At 44.3% G+C, this 16644-nt stretch overlaps 1 protein-coding gene across 1 annotated transcript in view; it reads right to left on the bottom strand.

The window, feature by feature from the left end:
• The window catches only part of LOC138526343 (interleukin-5 receptor subunit alpha-like), a 427945-nt gene that overhangs the window by 35425 nt on the left and 375876 nt on the right, over positions 1-16644 (bottom strand). The window contains exon 10 of the mRNA XM_069636979.1: positions 7882-7981. Within this exon, the coding sequence (XP_069493080.1) occupies positions 7882-7981 (100 nt within the window). The remainder of the gene's footprint in view (positions 1-7881; positions 7982-16644) is intronic.

Below are 16644 nucleotides of genomic sequence, written 5' to 3' on the forward strand. Positions count from 1 at the left end.
CCCCGTAGGTGGGCCCAAAGGATGTCCAGGCGGGGGGCAATGCTCTTCCAAAAGGGAGTTTGGTGACTGCTTTCAATAGAAGATATAAACCGATATGACATCTGGGAGGGCCCAGCAACGATATTTTTATTCAATGGGGGGCTTGCAACAAAACCTTTACTCATGGGGAGGGCGCAACATAAAAAGGTTTGAATACCACTGTTCTTTGGTATCAAACTCGGCCGAAAGCTCAAGTGAAATCAGGAGCCCTGTATGCCCCATATCTAAATCTTTGAAACAGAGTCTGGTATATACAGTAAGGTCATTTCAATACTTCTGCCTGATCAAAAGCCAGGTTGGTGATCGTCCGGGAGTGGCTGGGATTCAGGATGAGCCTGCAGTTTTGTAGTGACTATATGGTCCAAAACATTCAGTAAGAACACAGTATTTGTGATAGGACAATAACTGGCACAGTCTTCAGGGTCAAGGGATGGCTTTTTAATAGAGCTGTGACCCACGCTTCCTTAAGCACATCTGTGTACAGACAGTCTGTAAAATAAGCTCACGTTGCTGATCAGGGGGCATAGGACATCAGAACATTCCTGAATGACTTTATCTGGACATGGGTCCCTAGGACAGTTAGAAGGTTCTAGAGAGACAAGATTAGCCTTAATTTCACCAGCAGAGAAAGGATGGAAATCAAATAACTTCAGGCCAGTCACGCAATCCCAGCGACCTAAAGGGACAGTAGGAGTTAATGGGGGTTAATTAACTCAGTAATCTACAAAAACTTTCTCCCACACTTTTGTATGCGGCAGAGACTAAATCTATAATTGCAGATAAGACTTGGTCTGCCTTGGAGTGAACATTTTGGCGTAAAGTGCTATTACTACCAAACTGTGTGCCCACTGTCTGGGGGAGACATGAATTTGGTCTAATTTCGTTATATGCTCGGTATGTTTGGCAGATTATCGCTTTATTTAGAAAATGCCTGTTAGCCTTGCAGTCTCCTTTTGGTTATTGGCACGTTGGCCAATTGCATTTTCATGTCCAAGGATAAATGCATATCTAAATGGCGAAAACTGGTTATACTTACCATGACTGACATAGAAGTAACTTTGCAAGCAAAAAGGTTTAATTTAGGGTTAGAGGTAACTCTTGGAAGTTTTTAAAGATTTCAAGGTGCGGGGGAGGTAAAGTAGATCTGGCACAGGTCTACTGATACAACTATGTAAAGAAAAAAAAAGGATCCAAAGAATTCGGAACCCGCCCGTCCCCTGCACACTGTTACTACTCCGTCATCAGACGGTTCAACAATAATTCATGTAAATGTAGTGTTTTTCAATGCATATGCATTATAGAAACGAAATTCCAGATGATCATTCAATAAAAAAGCAGTTATTTATCATCTTTAACAAATACTATTTTAACACTTGTTTCTTAGATGCAGAAAACAAACACAAAGGAACAACGGATTGTGTGGATAAATAAAAAATTAAAATGGCTGACGCGTTTTTGAGAATTCAATCTCTTCTTCAAGAGCCAATAATTGAATTGAAAAGAAAAAATAAATACTATTTCAGAACTACACATCAAGCTGGGTTTTCCGTTGTCTCATTCTAACATCAGTAATTAACAAAGAGATTCACCACATCTCAAAGCTGTGCTATCACTGCACTGGCGGGGAGGGGTTGCCTTAATCTTCCCTGAGTGGGTTCCTGCTTCTATCGTACCTACCCAGACCTATTCCTCCTTTGAAAGCCTGGTTTTCAAGTTGGGCACCTCTCCCTCCTCCACCCTGACCATTGCTACCATCTACCGGCCTCCAGGTGCCACCTCCCTATTCCTCTCTAAATGGGATGACTTCTGCGCTTCTTTACTTTCTTCCACCTCTAAGCTTCTCCTCCTGGGTGATTTCAACATTCAACTTTACTCCCCTCGTTATGCATCCACTCTATTCACTGACCTCCTCTGCTCCTCCCTCTCCATTCTCCCTTCTGGCCACTCTGGATGCCCTCATAGACTCTGACCTCTCCCCCCCCACTAGTCACCACTCTCTCTTGGTCAGACCATTCTCTCCTCCCACCTGGGTCCCATTGGACCCCTGACCGCCACTCGCAAAAGTCGCACCAACCTCCTTCACTAACATCCGCCTGATGAAATGAGTGACTTTGCCTCCACCTTCACCCCCCACTACCTCTGACTCTGACCTCAGCAACCTCCATCTTTCCATCACCAGCACTCTTGACATTCTTGCCCCAGTCATGAGGATTCGTCTGAAACCTGCCTGAAAGCGTAACACTTGGTACGACACTGAACTTGTAGCCCTGAAACGAAAGTGCAGGGCAGCAGAACGGAAGTGGCAAACCTCAGGCTCATCCCCTGACAAACTGGCCTGCCGCCTGCTCCAAAGGCAATACAGACTCGCCATCAGTGCAAAGAAAAGAGCCCACATTCAAGCACAGGTCTCCAGCACATCAAATAACACTGCTGAACTTTTCAAACTCTGTAGGGAACTAGGCAAACCCTCTGCTGTCTCCTCCTCCCTTTCTCCTTCCCAGACCCTCTGAAATGCACTGGCCTCACACTTTGCCACCAAAACCAGGACATTCTGCACTCCCTCACAGCCCACCCCACTCCCCCACCACACCCCCACTCCTCCCTCCTTCCTCTTTTTCCTCTTCCTTTCCTGTCACACCTGAAGAAGTTACCAGAGTTGTCCGCGTCATGAAGGTCTCTTCTAAACAGGTCTGCCCTTGGTCATCCAGGACCATCAAGGATAACATTGGTTCTCTTGCCCCTGCTCTTGCTGATTTCTACAATCACTCCTTTATCACTGGATCTTTCCCCTCCCTTGTGCACACGCTCCTGAAAGAAATATCCTCTGACCCTAACTGTCCTGCCAGCTATTGCCCTATCTCCATCACCCCCTTCCTGGGGAAGCTACTTGAGAAGCTTGCCTTGCCCCAACTCAACTCTCACAATGAACTTGTTGGCGACCTCCACAACCATCAATCTGGATTCTAGCATCCACAGGCATGGAAACTGCTCTTCTGAACACCAGTGAAGAACTGCTTCCATCTCTTGACTCCAACTCCCCAGCTGTACTTATCCTACTCGATCTCTCCTCTGCATTTGACACAGTTAACCATTCCATTTCCATACAAAGGCTCTACAATACACTTGATCTCAGAACTGGCACTGGATTGGCTGTCCTCTTTCCTCACTAACCGCTCTTCCCAAATCATCCTGGGCCCCTTCTTCTCTCCTACTTTCATCTCCACCTGTGGTGTCCCCCAGGGCTCGATACTCTTCCCCGGGATCTTTAACATTTACCTTGCTCTCCTCGCATGCCTCATCTCCTCTTCCTCCTCCAACTTCCAGTGTTACTCAGTCGGCATAGAGCTCTTCTTCAGATTCCCTGCTGACCCTCTTGCACCCTACATCGTCCCTGACTGCATATCTGACATCCAGTCCTGGTGAGCCTCCAATGATCTATGCCTCAACACCTGTAAAACTGAGATCCTTCCCATTGGGACCCCTGCTCCCTCCTTCTTCCCTTCACTCTGTTCTTCCTCCTTGGGCTCTCTCCCGTGCCTTCAACTGAAGCAAGAAACCTTGGAGTCATCTTTGACTCCTCTTTCCTTCTCCCCTCACACTCAGGACATTGCCAAGAAGTCCAACTATCAGCTCTTCCTTCTCAAAGGAATTCTACTTTTTCTCACTTTCCCTCAGAGGCTCAATGTGACTCAAGCCCTGCTTCTCTCTAGACATGACTACTGTAACAGCCTCCCCCTGAATTTTCCTTCTTCCTCTCTGCGACCTTTCCAGCTTATCCAGAATAGGCCAGCAAGACTTATCCTTGGCCTTAAGCCCAGGGACTGCATCTCTCCTGCACTAAAAAGTATTTGCTGGCTCCCGGTTGCTGCATGGATTAAATTCAAATCCCTCTGCATCATCGACAAGGCTGTCTCGGCTCGTGGACCAAACTATCTTCAACTTTATCTCACTAAATACTCTCCCTCTAGACCACGTAGCTTCTCTGGCACCAACTCTCTGTGTGTAAAGCATTTTGCTAAACAGAGGGCAGGAGGTTGCTCACTTTCCTCTGCGGGCTCCCTCCTTTGGAATGGCCTCCCCCTACCCCTGAGCATGATCTTCTCAAATTCCGGAAGCTCCTTAAGACTTTCCTTTTTTCCTCCTTTTCTCCTCTGCTAATCCCACAGTTGCTAAATCAGTGTCCTTGGCCCTTATGCATCCTCGGGGCCTTGACCTCCCACACCAATTCTTCCCAGTTCCTGTCTTTCCACAGCACTTTGCATCAGCACACCCTGCGCCTGGAGACTCGCACTTTCACCTGCCCAGGCCGTGTAGAACTCTACATTCCTAGCACTTCATCCATGGCTTACCCACAGCCTCGGACTCCCCAACACTTAACTCCTCATCCTTTCTGCACTTGCATGTTCTAAATACTCACAAGGTATATTAGGTTCGCCCCCCGCCCCCTCTATTCTCCCCCTCTGCTCTTAAATATTGTGTTGTAATATTGTATTGTATTTCCCACTCTCCCTCCCTGCCCTGTGGGCACTTTGAAACAGTATATTCTTATTGTCTAAGCACCTAACAGGCAAACAATAAATCAATAAATAATATCATTGCTGCACACATAAATCCGTGGCACCACACAGTTATTTTAAATTTAAAACACCCACAAGTTGCTTCTCATCCGGGGACTCACTGGCAGACTTCAAGGCGCGCACTGCACAATACTCCTTTGTCAGACAATGGTTTAGCACAAACTCTGTGGGCCCCCCTGCAAGCCATGCTGTGGGGCCCCAAGCTCCTTAACAAAGCACAGGGCATGCCACACCCCAGGCCGGCCCGGACCACCACGCGTGCACAATGTCCATGATGAGTATGCCGCTGCAGGGGCATGCACTACTGCAACTGAAAGAAGTAATTATGTTTTTTAATCAAAGCTTAAATGTTTCACGTAGCGTATAAAGAAGGGGGTGGTGCCTGGTCCACAAATATACGGTGGTGGCTGGTGAGTTGTATTTATGGACGGTGTAAATATTTGGCACAAGTATGCGATTGCGACCGAGAATATTTTGAATAATGGATTAAAATGGTGCATTACACAGCATACTTTCTGTGAAAATATGGGTAAAAGGCCAACAATCGGTTTTGTAGATTGGAAGGTAAATTATGAAAAAAAGTACAATAGATGCAAGTCACCAAAAGTGCCATGGGCATTTCCCAATGCATTATCATGCTGGTCCCTGGATTGTGTGCCAGTATAACAACCATTTTCAAGCTGGCTGTGCACATACATTTCCATGTTCGCTCCACCAACATATGCTAGTAATCCCCTATAAGACCATACTCATGTGTGCTTTAAAATGTTTTTTTTATAGTATCATTACTGGCACTGGGCACAAAACTGGCTTTGCCAATATATGCCAGTACTCCTACATAATCATAATCAGGTTGGTTTGGCCATTAAAAGTGACATTTATTTTATTTCCTATATCATGCCGCATGCCCATGGGCCTCAGGGCATGCCACAATATGAACACCTGCAAGCCAGTCTAGACCCATAAGTACACTTACCATGCTTGATTCATCATAGATGCGCAGTTAATAAAAAGTCATGCTACAGTAAAAAAAAAAAACATCAATCTAGTGTGCTAACACTACTTATCATGCTTGCTTGTTTAAAGATGCAGAGTAATACATGTCATGCCACAGTAAGCAATGGCTTGATTGACTGCACCAAAATGCCAGTCTAGCCATGTAATGACGCAGGTGAAATTGGCTTTGCCCGGAGATACCAGTAAAACATGCAAAGTCAATAAAGGATGTGTCAAAAAGGCTCTAGTGATCCCCAGTCTCCCAGGGACTTGCACACAAATGCACATATCCATCCCCTTTCACCCACCGGCCACTCACCCATACATGGTGAGGGGGTATAGCTAAGGAGCAGCGCGCTTGTCTTGGAAGCAAGACAACGCAATGCAACACCAGTTCGAATCCCAATCACGCACTAAGAAACCAATCTCTGGTATTAAGCGCATTGGAAAAGAACAATTATAATTATTATCCCCTCTCATATTGATTCACACTGCATTCAACACACAGGTAAACAAAATTCATACTCCCTCACACCTTCTCTTATCTCCACCCATTGCATTCTCTACACAGGCACACACACAGCCACCCAGAACATTAAAAAACACACATCACATTACTTCTCGTTCACCCACCATTCACATACACATCTGACATGCATTTCACACCTGCAAAATCCACATATCTATTTTTTGGAACCTGTCTTTCCTTTTTCGTGCAGCTTCGGTCTGTCCTCCCAGGCCACCCTTGGCTCCTCCATGCTGCTCCCAAACAGGAAGCTGCAAGAGTTTCCTGGTTCCTGTATGTGCGCTGCGAGGTAGGCGAGGGAGAAGAGGTTGGAGCTGAACACTGAACATGACATGTGCCACATGCCAAGGTCAGCTCCAAAGCCAACCCCTACTGAGCGCCTACCCGGCCCAGCCCTCACCCTAATGGGTGAGGGCTGGGCCGGGCACCCCCCAGACCTGGTGTGGCAGGTGGGCACTGCATCATGGTGGCTGTGGGGGCTCCGCTACACCAGGAGCTTCTGTTTTTTTCTTTTTCAAAGTAATAATTGGGGTTGCAAACTGCGACCCAGGGGCTGTGACCCCTGGTCACCCCCACATGATGTCCCTGATTTAAGATGCACTAGATCGCAAGATCAGTTCAAATGTCTTTTGAGAGCAAATCTTTCCTCATAAAGTTCTGCTATTTGGGCTTGGTCACATATGCCTTGATTAATTGATTTTGGTGTACGTCTTGTCATTATTGGATTGTGTTTTGTGTCTATGTGCGGCCCTGTGGTCATGGGCTGTTGGGTGCGTTACAAATAAATTTAATAAAATGATGTATAGTTACATGTGATTTGTTGTTGGTGACTACTAGGGAAGAGAAAATGCAATGCAAAACATGGCTAACTAATGGCTCATTCTGATCCTGCCGGTCCGGAAACAATGGTGCTGGAAAGCTTACTGGCACTGTTGTTTCCGGACCAGCATTTAACAGGTGTACAGGCGGGCGCAGTCCAGACCTGCCGGGCAGAACGGCACCCGCCCGCAGAGATTTCACGGAGGGACCAGCACCGTTAGTCCTATGGGACTCTATGGGACTCTGAGAATGGGGACTTACAATTTACTGGCGCCTGACTTTCCTGTCCGCCGGGGTTGTAATGCCCTGGTGTTACCGGGAAGTCAGGCACCGGTAAATCATTACAGGTCTGGTGGCAACCCGTCGGTATCACCGGCACGGTTACTGGCGGGCCCGTAATGAGGCCCAAGGACCACCCGAACAGAACACATTTAACAGAGGGACTGACAAAAGTATACAAACTGAGCCAACTAATAAAGGCATCAAAAAAGTGTACACCTGGCTTATAGAGTGAGAAACCAAATAGAGGCACTGTCCCTGAATGAATATTACACTTGTGTGTCTGTGTGTGTGTGTGCGTGTGTGTGCCTGCCGCTTTCATTGATTTTACATCTTAAATAAGTCTAATAGTGGTTAAAGGATTCTTTCTGTAGCTTCTGCACAGTGAGCTACTAGTGCTGGAAGTTGCACCACTAAGCAATATATGCCCCATGAGGTTGAATGGCTGGCTTACAAGCACTCTCCTACGAATAGCAATCACCTCTCCGCTATCATACAGCACACAGATGGCAATTAGTTATCTTAGAACTTGAACACATACAAAGACTACATTCTATGATAACACATGAAAATTCTAAAAATTAGAACTGTGCGATGAAAGACATGTCTGGTAGTGATAATAAAGCAATTAAAATAAGGATTTACCTTTTGCACACACAAATGAGAAGCAATACTGCCACAGAGAGTGCCACTAATGTTCCACCAATAGTCAGCAGCCTATCGAAGGAACCTTCACCTGGGATCCCTGCAAAAAGATATAGTAAATGTTTTTAGAACATATACAATTCCTAAGAGCATAGTAACAGTTTGAACTAGAATGCTTTAGGGGATCATCACGAGTTGGGTGGTAATTGTAAAATTAGCTGCATATGCCAAATGCTGATAATTGTACGCCCGCAGACCAATTCAGAGTTGTGCAGGGAAATATACCGCTGGTGGCATTCCAGAGCAAACATCTGCCCAACTCCTAATGAGCCCCCTTTAAGTTCTGGCTATTCGGTGGCGCTAGGAGGGAGATTGCATTTGGAGAGGGACACACAGCTTGTAGGTGCTGTTTGATTATTTACCCATGACCATACTCATTCCTGTGGCCATTTCCACTAAATACCTGCACATTCCCACCCAAAACAAAAACCACCTCGGCTTTCTTTGGGCAAGCGTTATCAAACAGTAACATCCAATTTTCTCTGCCAGTGTTATTTATAGGCTGTCTGTACAGACTTAATGGCTTAATTGCAGATGTAATAATGTGATAATGGTGTAATGAAAATGTCTTAACCAAGTGTGCCTTCATCCCCTTGATTTATATGTTCCTTGGCATGAAGTCCGGCTAAAACAAGATTGGAAAAAGCCAACAGTTTCGTCTGACATTCGCAGACTACTCATTCCTTACATCGGCCAGAATGAGATCTGTAAAGTCATGTGATTTAATTTGACTATCATGTCAGATTTCCCACCTTAAAATGTGTTGATCCAGACATGTTTTCAGGGTACAAGAGTATGTTCTGATTTGTGCTTGCTCATTAGCATCTTTAAACCGGCAGTGACAATTGCACACCATTAAATTGATTGGCCATCAAATTGTTTATCAATGAAAAAAGATGAACTCAATGAAACATCAAAATATCTTATTCACACATGACTTTTGTTACATAAATATCTTTGGTAATTTTTGGTACAAAAATGTTGAGGAAGATGGGTAACAAAAGCTAGGATATTGATTTTCGAAAGAGAGTTGTTTAAGCAATAATCCCCACGCCCGAATCAGGGAATGCCCCAGCGCCCACGTTCAAGCCTTAACGAAGGCCCCGATGCATTGACTGACTAGTAATGACCCCCCGGCGATGGGATTATTGCTATTAGTAACCTGGCCCGCTGGACCGGGTTACTAAAAGCTTTTTCGTTCCTTTGCGTAACGCTCCAGCGTTTCGCAAAGGAAGAAAAAAAAGGCTGCTGTAGATGGGAAAACTGAGTCTGTTATCCTTTTACATGGCGGCGATTGAAAATAAGAAAATAAGTAAACAAACAAAATGGCCATCATTGAAAGGGAGAAGGGACTACATGTAGTCCCTTCTTTCCTTTCCGTGGTGTCCATTAAAAAAATAGGAAAAAGGCAAACGAACAAAAAATGGCCACCATCGAAAGGAGATCTTCCTTTCCGTGGTGGCGCGTCACAGATCGGGAGCATGCGTGCTGAAGACAGAAGTGTTTCCAGCTTGTGTGCTCCCAAAGAGGATCAAAAAAGCAGGTAAGTGGAGGGAAGGGGGGGGGAGGGAAATCTGTGGAGGGGGATGGGGCACACTCACCTCATTCCCCGCAGGGGAACATGGCAGCCTCCAGCCCTGAGGAGGCTCAGAGGGGCGGGATTACCATGTGTTAATGCCCCCGTTCCAAGCCTTCTCAATGGTTGAGAGGCTGAACCCAGTCCCCACCCAACCGGGTAATAAAAATTAGCAACCAGGGTTGTTACTTTGCTACTATGCTAACTGGGACATTTGCACAATGACAGCTTTTAAAAGGTAAACGCTTTTCAAGTCTTTCATTATTTCGTAGCATAAATGCAGATGTATTTTCTGTGTATTTTCGCTTCATTCCTTGTATGTCTAAGGGTATGCAGGCCTTTTTCTGTGACTGCCTTTTGAGTGGCCACATGCCTTATCCTTTCATTTCCCATAACCATTCCTGAAATATATTCAGGGGCTGCATATATTTTCAGTTTGCTGTGTTTTAGGGACTGGCATTGAAAAGTGGCTAAGGGCAAATTACAATATATAACCGTAACAATTAGTTTGCAGACAGAGGCAACTCAAAATGCTTTTCTTGACGTACATTTGAGCTCACTGACAACAATGCAGTCTCAGCACAATTGTTAATTCTAACTCTGACTGATGTGGCAGGGAGATAAGACTCACAGATCTCTCAAGTTTCCTGTGACCATAGGTGAGAAGGCCATCCAGTTCTGTTTGCTTGGAATTCTGGAACTTTAGTTTTCCTGGGAAAGAAAAAATGGAAATTCCCAGGTTCAAAGGCAATAAATCAGGACTAGATGGCCTTCTCCCACTTGGCCACTTGAAACTTGAGAGCTCTGGAATCGCAAGTGTAAAATGTTGCAGAGTAATGAGATAGAGGACTTGGGATAACATTCCCAAACGGTTTTAATTTTTGGCAATTAGGTGGCACATTGATGACTGATTTTAGGTCACAACTATAGGCATAGGAAGTGAAGCAAGGAGAGAGAATGTATGTTTGGGGAGGACACACATGCTGTGGGTATTGCTTGTATTTGTATCCACCAATTAACCACCTATAGCCTCTCTTGACGCTATGATCATTCTCAAGTGCTATCTGTCCTATACCATTTTAAACACACTTCTCCCAGGATCTCTTTGATCTAGGTCTGTGTTTTGAGAGGAATTGTATGTTATTTCTACGCAGTGTTTCTAAGGTAATGGTGTATTTGCAACTATACACCAGCTCCTGGTCTAATAAAAATATCTCAACCAAGTACACCTTCAGGCACGTGATTTATAATCAATATGTGTATCCTTGCATCTGTTCCTTGCACCGAATTCATGTTAATAGTAAGCAGTGGCAAAACCAATGGTTGTGGCTAGTGTGTAGGCATTACACAGGCATTTGCCATAGTACACTGAAGCCATCTTTTGCCATCTTATGGCCAAATAGTACCATTATGGCAGTGCCTGGAAAATGCCTTGCCCACATAAAAGCTAAATATCTTGTCTTTGCAAATGCTTTTTGTTTAGTATGTTTTTTCACAGGAAGAAGAAATTAAAGATGATGACAGCATATTAATAAATGGGTGTATTTTCAATACCATTTCGACTTCTTATCTATCTTTATAATACTTTTCTTAAGATGTGTGATGTTTGTTACTACTTTTCAGATTTATTTATTTATTTCCAATCGACAACACAACAGCAACTAAAGAAAAAAAAAGATTAAAGTGTACGGTTTAGCTGCAGCACCTTTGTTGGTTTAATTTCCACGGCTATGCAAGTCTCACTACTAAGGTGCCAATTGTGATGGATTAATTCTTAATATGAGACAACAATTTTGGTAGAAGCATGTGTGAGACATATACCCTTTACTTAGATTTTATCTCAAGTGTTTTGTTCCGACCATGTTGTGAACTAGATTGTCTTCTATGTGCCGATGACAGGATAGCTTACAATTCAACAGACGATGGTTACGTTCTGACCACAAAGCCGCCATCTTTGCAAGGTCTTTCCACCTCCAAAAGGGGTTTCAACTGGGCTGGCACAACACAGAGTTCACCCAACTCCACCAATGCACTCTTTCCAACTGCCTGTGGCTGCCTGCAGAGATCAGGGGACCCACAAGAAGCATTCAGGATCGATCTAGGGACTGTCCCTGTGACCTCTGACAAAGTTACTTCCTGGTTACTTTGGGTATATAAGCACTGTGCTTTAGGTGTCCTTTCGCCTGGGCGACCAGAGCAAAGGGAAGACAGAGCAGTGTTACCTTCTATATTTCATTCTGTGTTCCCTGTTAGCCCCTGTTTGTCACAGGTTGGCATGCATACAGCACACAAAAAATATTCAAATGAAACTCCAACACAACACTTAATTGAAACAACTAATTGCATACACTGCCTTACTGCACCTGCTCACACACATGAAATGAATGTACCCATTAGCACACACTCCCCAGATATACTATTCCTTGCAGAAACATGTCTCAAACCCCACCACACACCTATTATCCCTGACATGCTTCCCTCGCACCACCTTATCCACCACAGAGACCACCCACACAAACAAGACGGTGCCATTGCCATCATATATTAAGACACACTCACACTTAGTAATCCCACACAGCCCCATGCACATCCTTCGAAGCACTGTCTCTCACTTGCTCCCCTCCATCACACCCACACCCCACCTTTCTCCACATCATGTATAGCCCACAATCCCAACTTCCACACTGACTGGACTGACTTCACTAATCACTACCACATCTCCCCTACAACATCTACCATGGTGACTTTAACCCTGGTAGATCCATTACAGACACCGATCCCATACTGAAGACTATCCCACCCCCACTCATCCCTTATGACCTCATACAACTCATTACTATCCCACACACATTGCTGGGAACATCCTGGATATTTTGATGGCAATCAAACATCCATAGTCTCGGGAGGATAGCTTAGGGGCAACGTGCTCACTGTGGAAGCAAGATGAAGCAGAGCAACACAGGTTCGATACCCGGATCCGCGCTTAGAATTCCCTGGGTATTAAGCACGTTATAAATAACCTATTATGTATTATATATCTCCATGGATAATTGAATCTGGGTATCGTGGTCTGACCACTTTGCTACCCCCTTCATGCTCACTCTATGAGACCACCTGTCACACCTCCTCTGCCCGCAGCCAGACAAACCGAACACATTACGGACATAGCCTTAGCACCATGCATACCACCCCCCAATCGCCACACTCACATCCCTCCATCCTACTCCACCAATACAACACCATAATCACAAAGGCACTCTAACAAATTGCACCCCTCAAATTACAAAAAACCCACAACCACCACAAACCATGGTTCAACAGTTCCCTCCTCTCTATCAAGCAGGAATCCAGACACATAGAAAGACCCTGGCAAAATGACACATGCCCATCAACCAGGACACCCCTCAGACACTGCTGCAATAGATAGCCAAAGCGACCCATTACTGCTAAGAACTGCAATCCTCCACCAATCGTACCCAGAAACTATTTAACATTGTCAAGTCCCTCTTTAAACCACCACCCACACCCCCATCCACTGCAGTATGCAACTCCCTCATGAACTGCTTCAACCCCAAAATATACAACATCAGGACAGCCCTCCCCTCATTTCTCCCACTCTCACCCCTCACTCACAAACATTCCATGGCATGGGGCACCTTCCAACCCATCGACTCTGACACCCTCACCACCCTCACTGCTCAAAACAAAATCTGCACACTTCCTGGATGATGCATGCCCACCTCAAGCAGCATCCAGTTGGATCACCACTCTAGCTCCCCACTGGCTCAACATAATCAACTCCTGCTCTCACATTGTACTATCCCCACTGCACTGAAATGGGACAAATCTCATCCCCTCCTCAAAAAACCATCTCTCGAACCCACGCTCCCTGAAAACTACCGCCCCATTACTGTCGAACCATACCTCGCCAGAATCTTGGAACTCTTTGTAACTACCCAACTGCAACAACACATCACCAAAAACAACCTACAAAGCCCTTTCCAATCTGGCTTTCGGCCTGGACACAGCACTGAAACGGCTATTCTTCACATCCTCGATGACCTCCACATCATCACAGACACTGCACACCACTACTCGTACTCCTCGACCTCTGTGCAACCTTCGACACCATCAACCACACCATTCTGCTAGATCTCCTGGACCACAGGATGAATCTCTCTGGCACCATACTCTACTGGTTCACCTCCTTCCTCACTGACAGGACACACTTTGTCTCCATGCCCCCTTATTGATCAGTCCCCACCCGGTCAAGTATGGGTGCCACAAGGATCCTCCCTATCTCCTCCACTTCTCTTCAACCTATATTTTGCATCCCTTGGACAGACCCTTAGCAAACACAATGTACATTTCGTATGATACACAGACGATACACAAATATACTTCCAAATGTCATTCTCTTCACAACTCCACAGCTTCAGAACCTGTCTCTCGACCATCACCAATTGGATGGCCACGCACCTCCTCAAACACAACCCTTCCAAAACAGATTGGAAGATACATCAGATAAATCCACTAATGTATGAAGCTATGGGTACAGACGCTGGTGGGTGCGCACTGTCTCTTTATTATATTGGAATGGCACACGTCAAGGCTTTGAAAAAATTACTTACATTACCTAAATGATAACACCTATGGTATTGCAGTGAGACTAGCATTGACTTTCAAGATCTACTTATTCATATAGATCAAGAACAAATACATACAAAGACATACCGGAAACCCACAGAGGTCAACTACACACATGCGGCTAGGTGTCACAGGAGATCCACAATATACCATCTGTTGAATTCCATAGAGCAGGACGCAATTGCAGCCAAAATGAATCCTATGAAAGAGAATGCCAACTCCCCACAGCGAGATTTAGGGAAAGGGGTTACCCACAAGCAACACTCAAGGCGTTGCTTAATAGGACATGCAATTTAGATAGGGACGCTATGATCAAGACGAAATCAGAAAAAAGATAAAATATCTAATAAAACAATAGATATCATCATATGATACTCCAAAGATACCCATGACCTCTACCAATTAGACACTGGCACATTTTGTGCCTAGATCCTGATTTGAAGGAGCATTACATAACCAAACCAAGATTTGTATTTATACAAGCACCAACGATCAAGAATATTTTGTGCCCATCTTTCCTTGATGTTTGCACTCGAGATCCTATAGGTGGTAGTGACTGGCTGAGGACTCGGTCAGGCTGCCACATGTGCAGTACCTGCAGCATGTGCCGGTATGCCCATGCTGACTGCAGCTCATTTGAACATTCAGGCGGCTCTACAATTGTCATCAGAGACTTTATCAATTGCAGAACAACTTATGTTGCATATGCCATCATCTGTGTGTGTGGCAAACTACATATAGGCAGCACCATACGCCCGGTGAGAATTAGAATCAGAGAGCACCTTGCCAGCTTAAGCAGTCAGGATCCTAAATTACAGTTAGCCGTAAACTGGCAAAAGCATCATCAACGGCAGGACAAAAAGAATTACGGTATATAGGATTAATGAGGCCTAAACAGGGTAAAAGAGGGGGAGACTTGAAATTGAAACTGCGATGCATGGAATCTAAATGCATTTGCAATTTACATAGCACCTCCGTGGGACTTAACAGAGACCACGAAATGCATGTGTTTCTATGATAATGTCGAAACATTTACTATGCTTCAGGAATTCCTTCCATGCCAGATCTTTAATACTTGATACAGACCATGAGATGCATGCGTCTTATGTTAATGCCCTATGCATGACCATATTTAAGGAATCTTTCCTGTGTCAACCTTCAAACTTTTCTTACTATTTTACTCGATTACAGAGAGAGATCATGATGGAACTGAGATATAACTAGGGGACTATTCCCATGTTAAGCTTTAAACTCTTTACACTAATTCACTTTACTAATGAGAGAGAGCATGATGGAACATATACCTCTATGACCTGCCCTTTTCTAACCATGCAGGTACTGCCTTATTTAATGGTTCACAGAACTTGCCCCGGATTGTTTGCTTAGATGGATTATTGCGAGACTCATTTTATTTTCCTGCAACGTACCATCCCGAGTATTAGCTATATAATTAAATATCATTAACTGACTTAATCATTAGTGGATTAAACCTTACCATATGAGATGCGATAGCAAGTTAACAATAATTTATGGTTTCTACTGGACTATGGCATCAGACTCTAATTCATCTGTTGTTGACATTGAACAAATATTGCTGTTTCGCCGTATTGGACGACAGGCATTATCTTAGTCATACCCTGCAGCGCAAGGACCCCAACGCTGACAAACAGGACCTCATGTCCGTTATCATGGTATTGACGTTTCTCGTATTTGAAGCAAGCATTAGAAAAAGCCCAGTGCATGGCGCCCACGTTCGAGTGATTTTGACCAGACACCAAGCATCCGCCAATGATATAGACGATACACCCACTGAGGTAAGCGCTATTTGCAGCCTTTTTTTAATGAAGTTCCTATTCTGAGTCATTCTTAGATCCGTTCTTTTGTGGGATTGGGTTTGCTGAAAGCATGTGATCTAGGATTACTTTCTGTAGTTACCATTACAGAAATCTAGCAACCATTACCTAAAAGAAACATTCTTTTTCAGGTTAATATAGAAATACCAGAGACAGAGGGTCAGAATGTATTTATTTCCTTTCCCATCTATATAAAGATGGATTGAGGATCTGTGCATATGAATCCCAGTAAGTTAATATGAACTGAAATAACGTATTTTGTGATAATTTCCATATCACATGCACACACTTGCTGTTAATGTTATACCTGTTTCACAATATTTATTAACGTTAATGAGTGCGAGAACTTGACATGTATATGGATGATAAATTCATCATGAATTCATATTCTTCATCTGTCGCTTAGATCTTTGAAGCGTATCATGTTATGGTAAACTAGCATGCCCTTAATTTCAATGATCACAATACAAAACTAATATTACTTACCTATTATGGTGCAATCCTGGAAAATTGATGTTTCCAATAATCAGAGCTACCGACATGAACTAATGCTCAAGGAGTGTTTTTGGCTGCTTATGGTTTATAACTCACGCATTCATGTTTTCACCCAAGCCATCACATATTAAC

Source organism: Ambystoma mexicanum, chromosome 7p (assembly GCF_040938575.1).
Source record: "Ambystoma mexicanum isolate Mex_15411 chromosome 7p, UKY_AmexF1_1, whole genome shotgun sequence".
Classification (NCBI taxonomy): Eukaryota; Metazoa; Chordata; class Amphibia; order Caudata; family Ambystomatidae; genus Ambystoma; species Ambystoma mexicanum.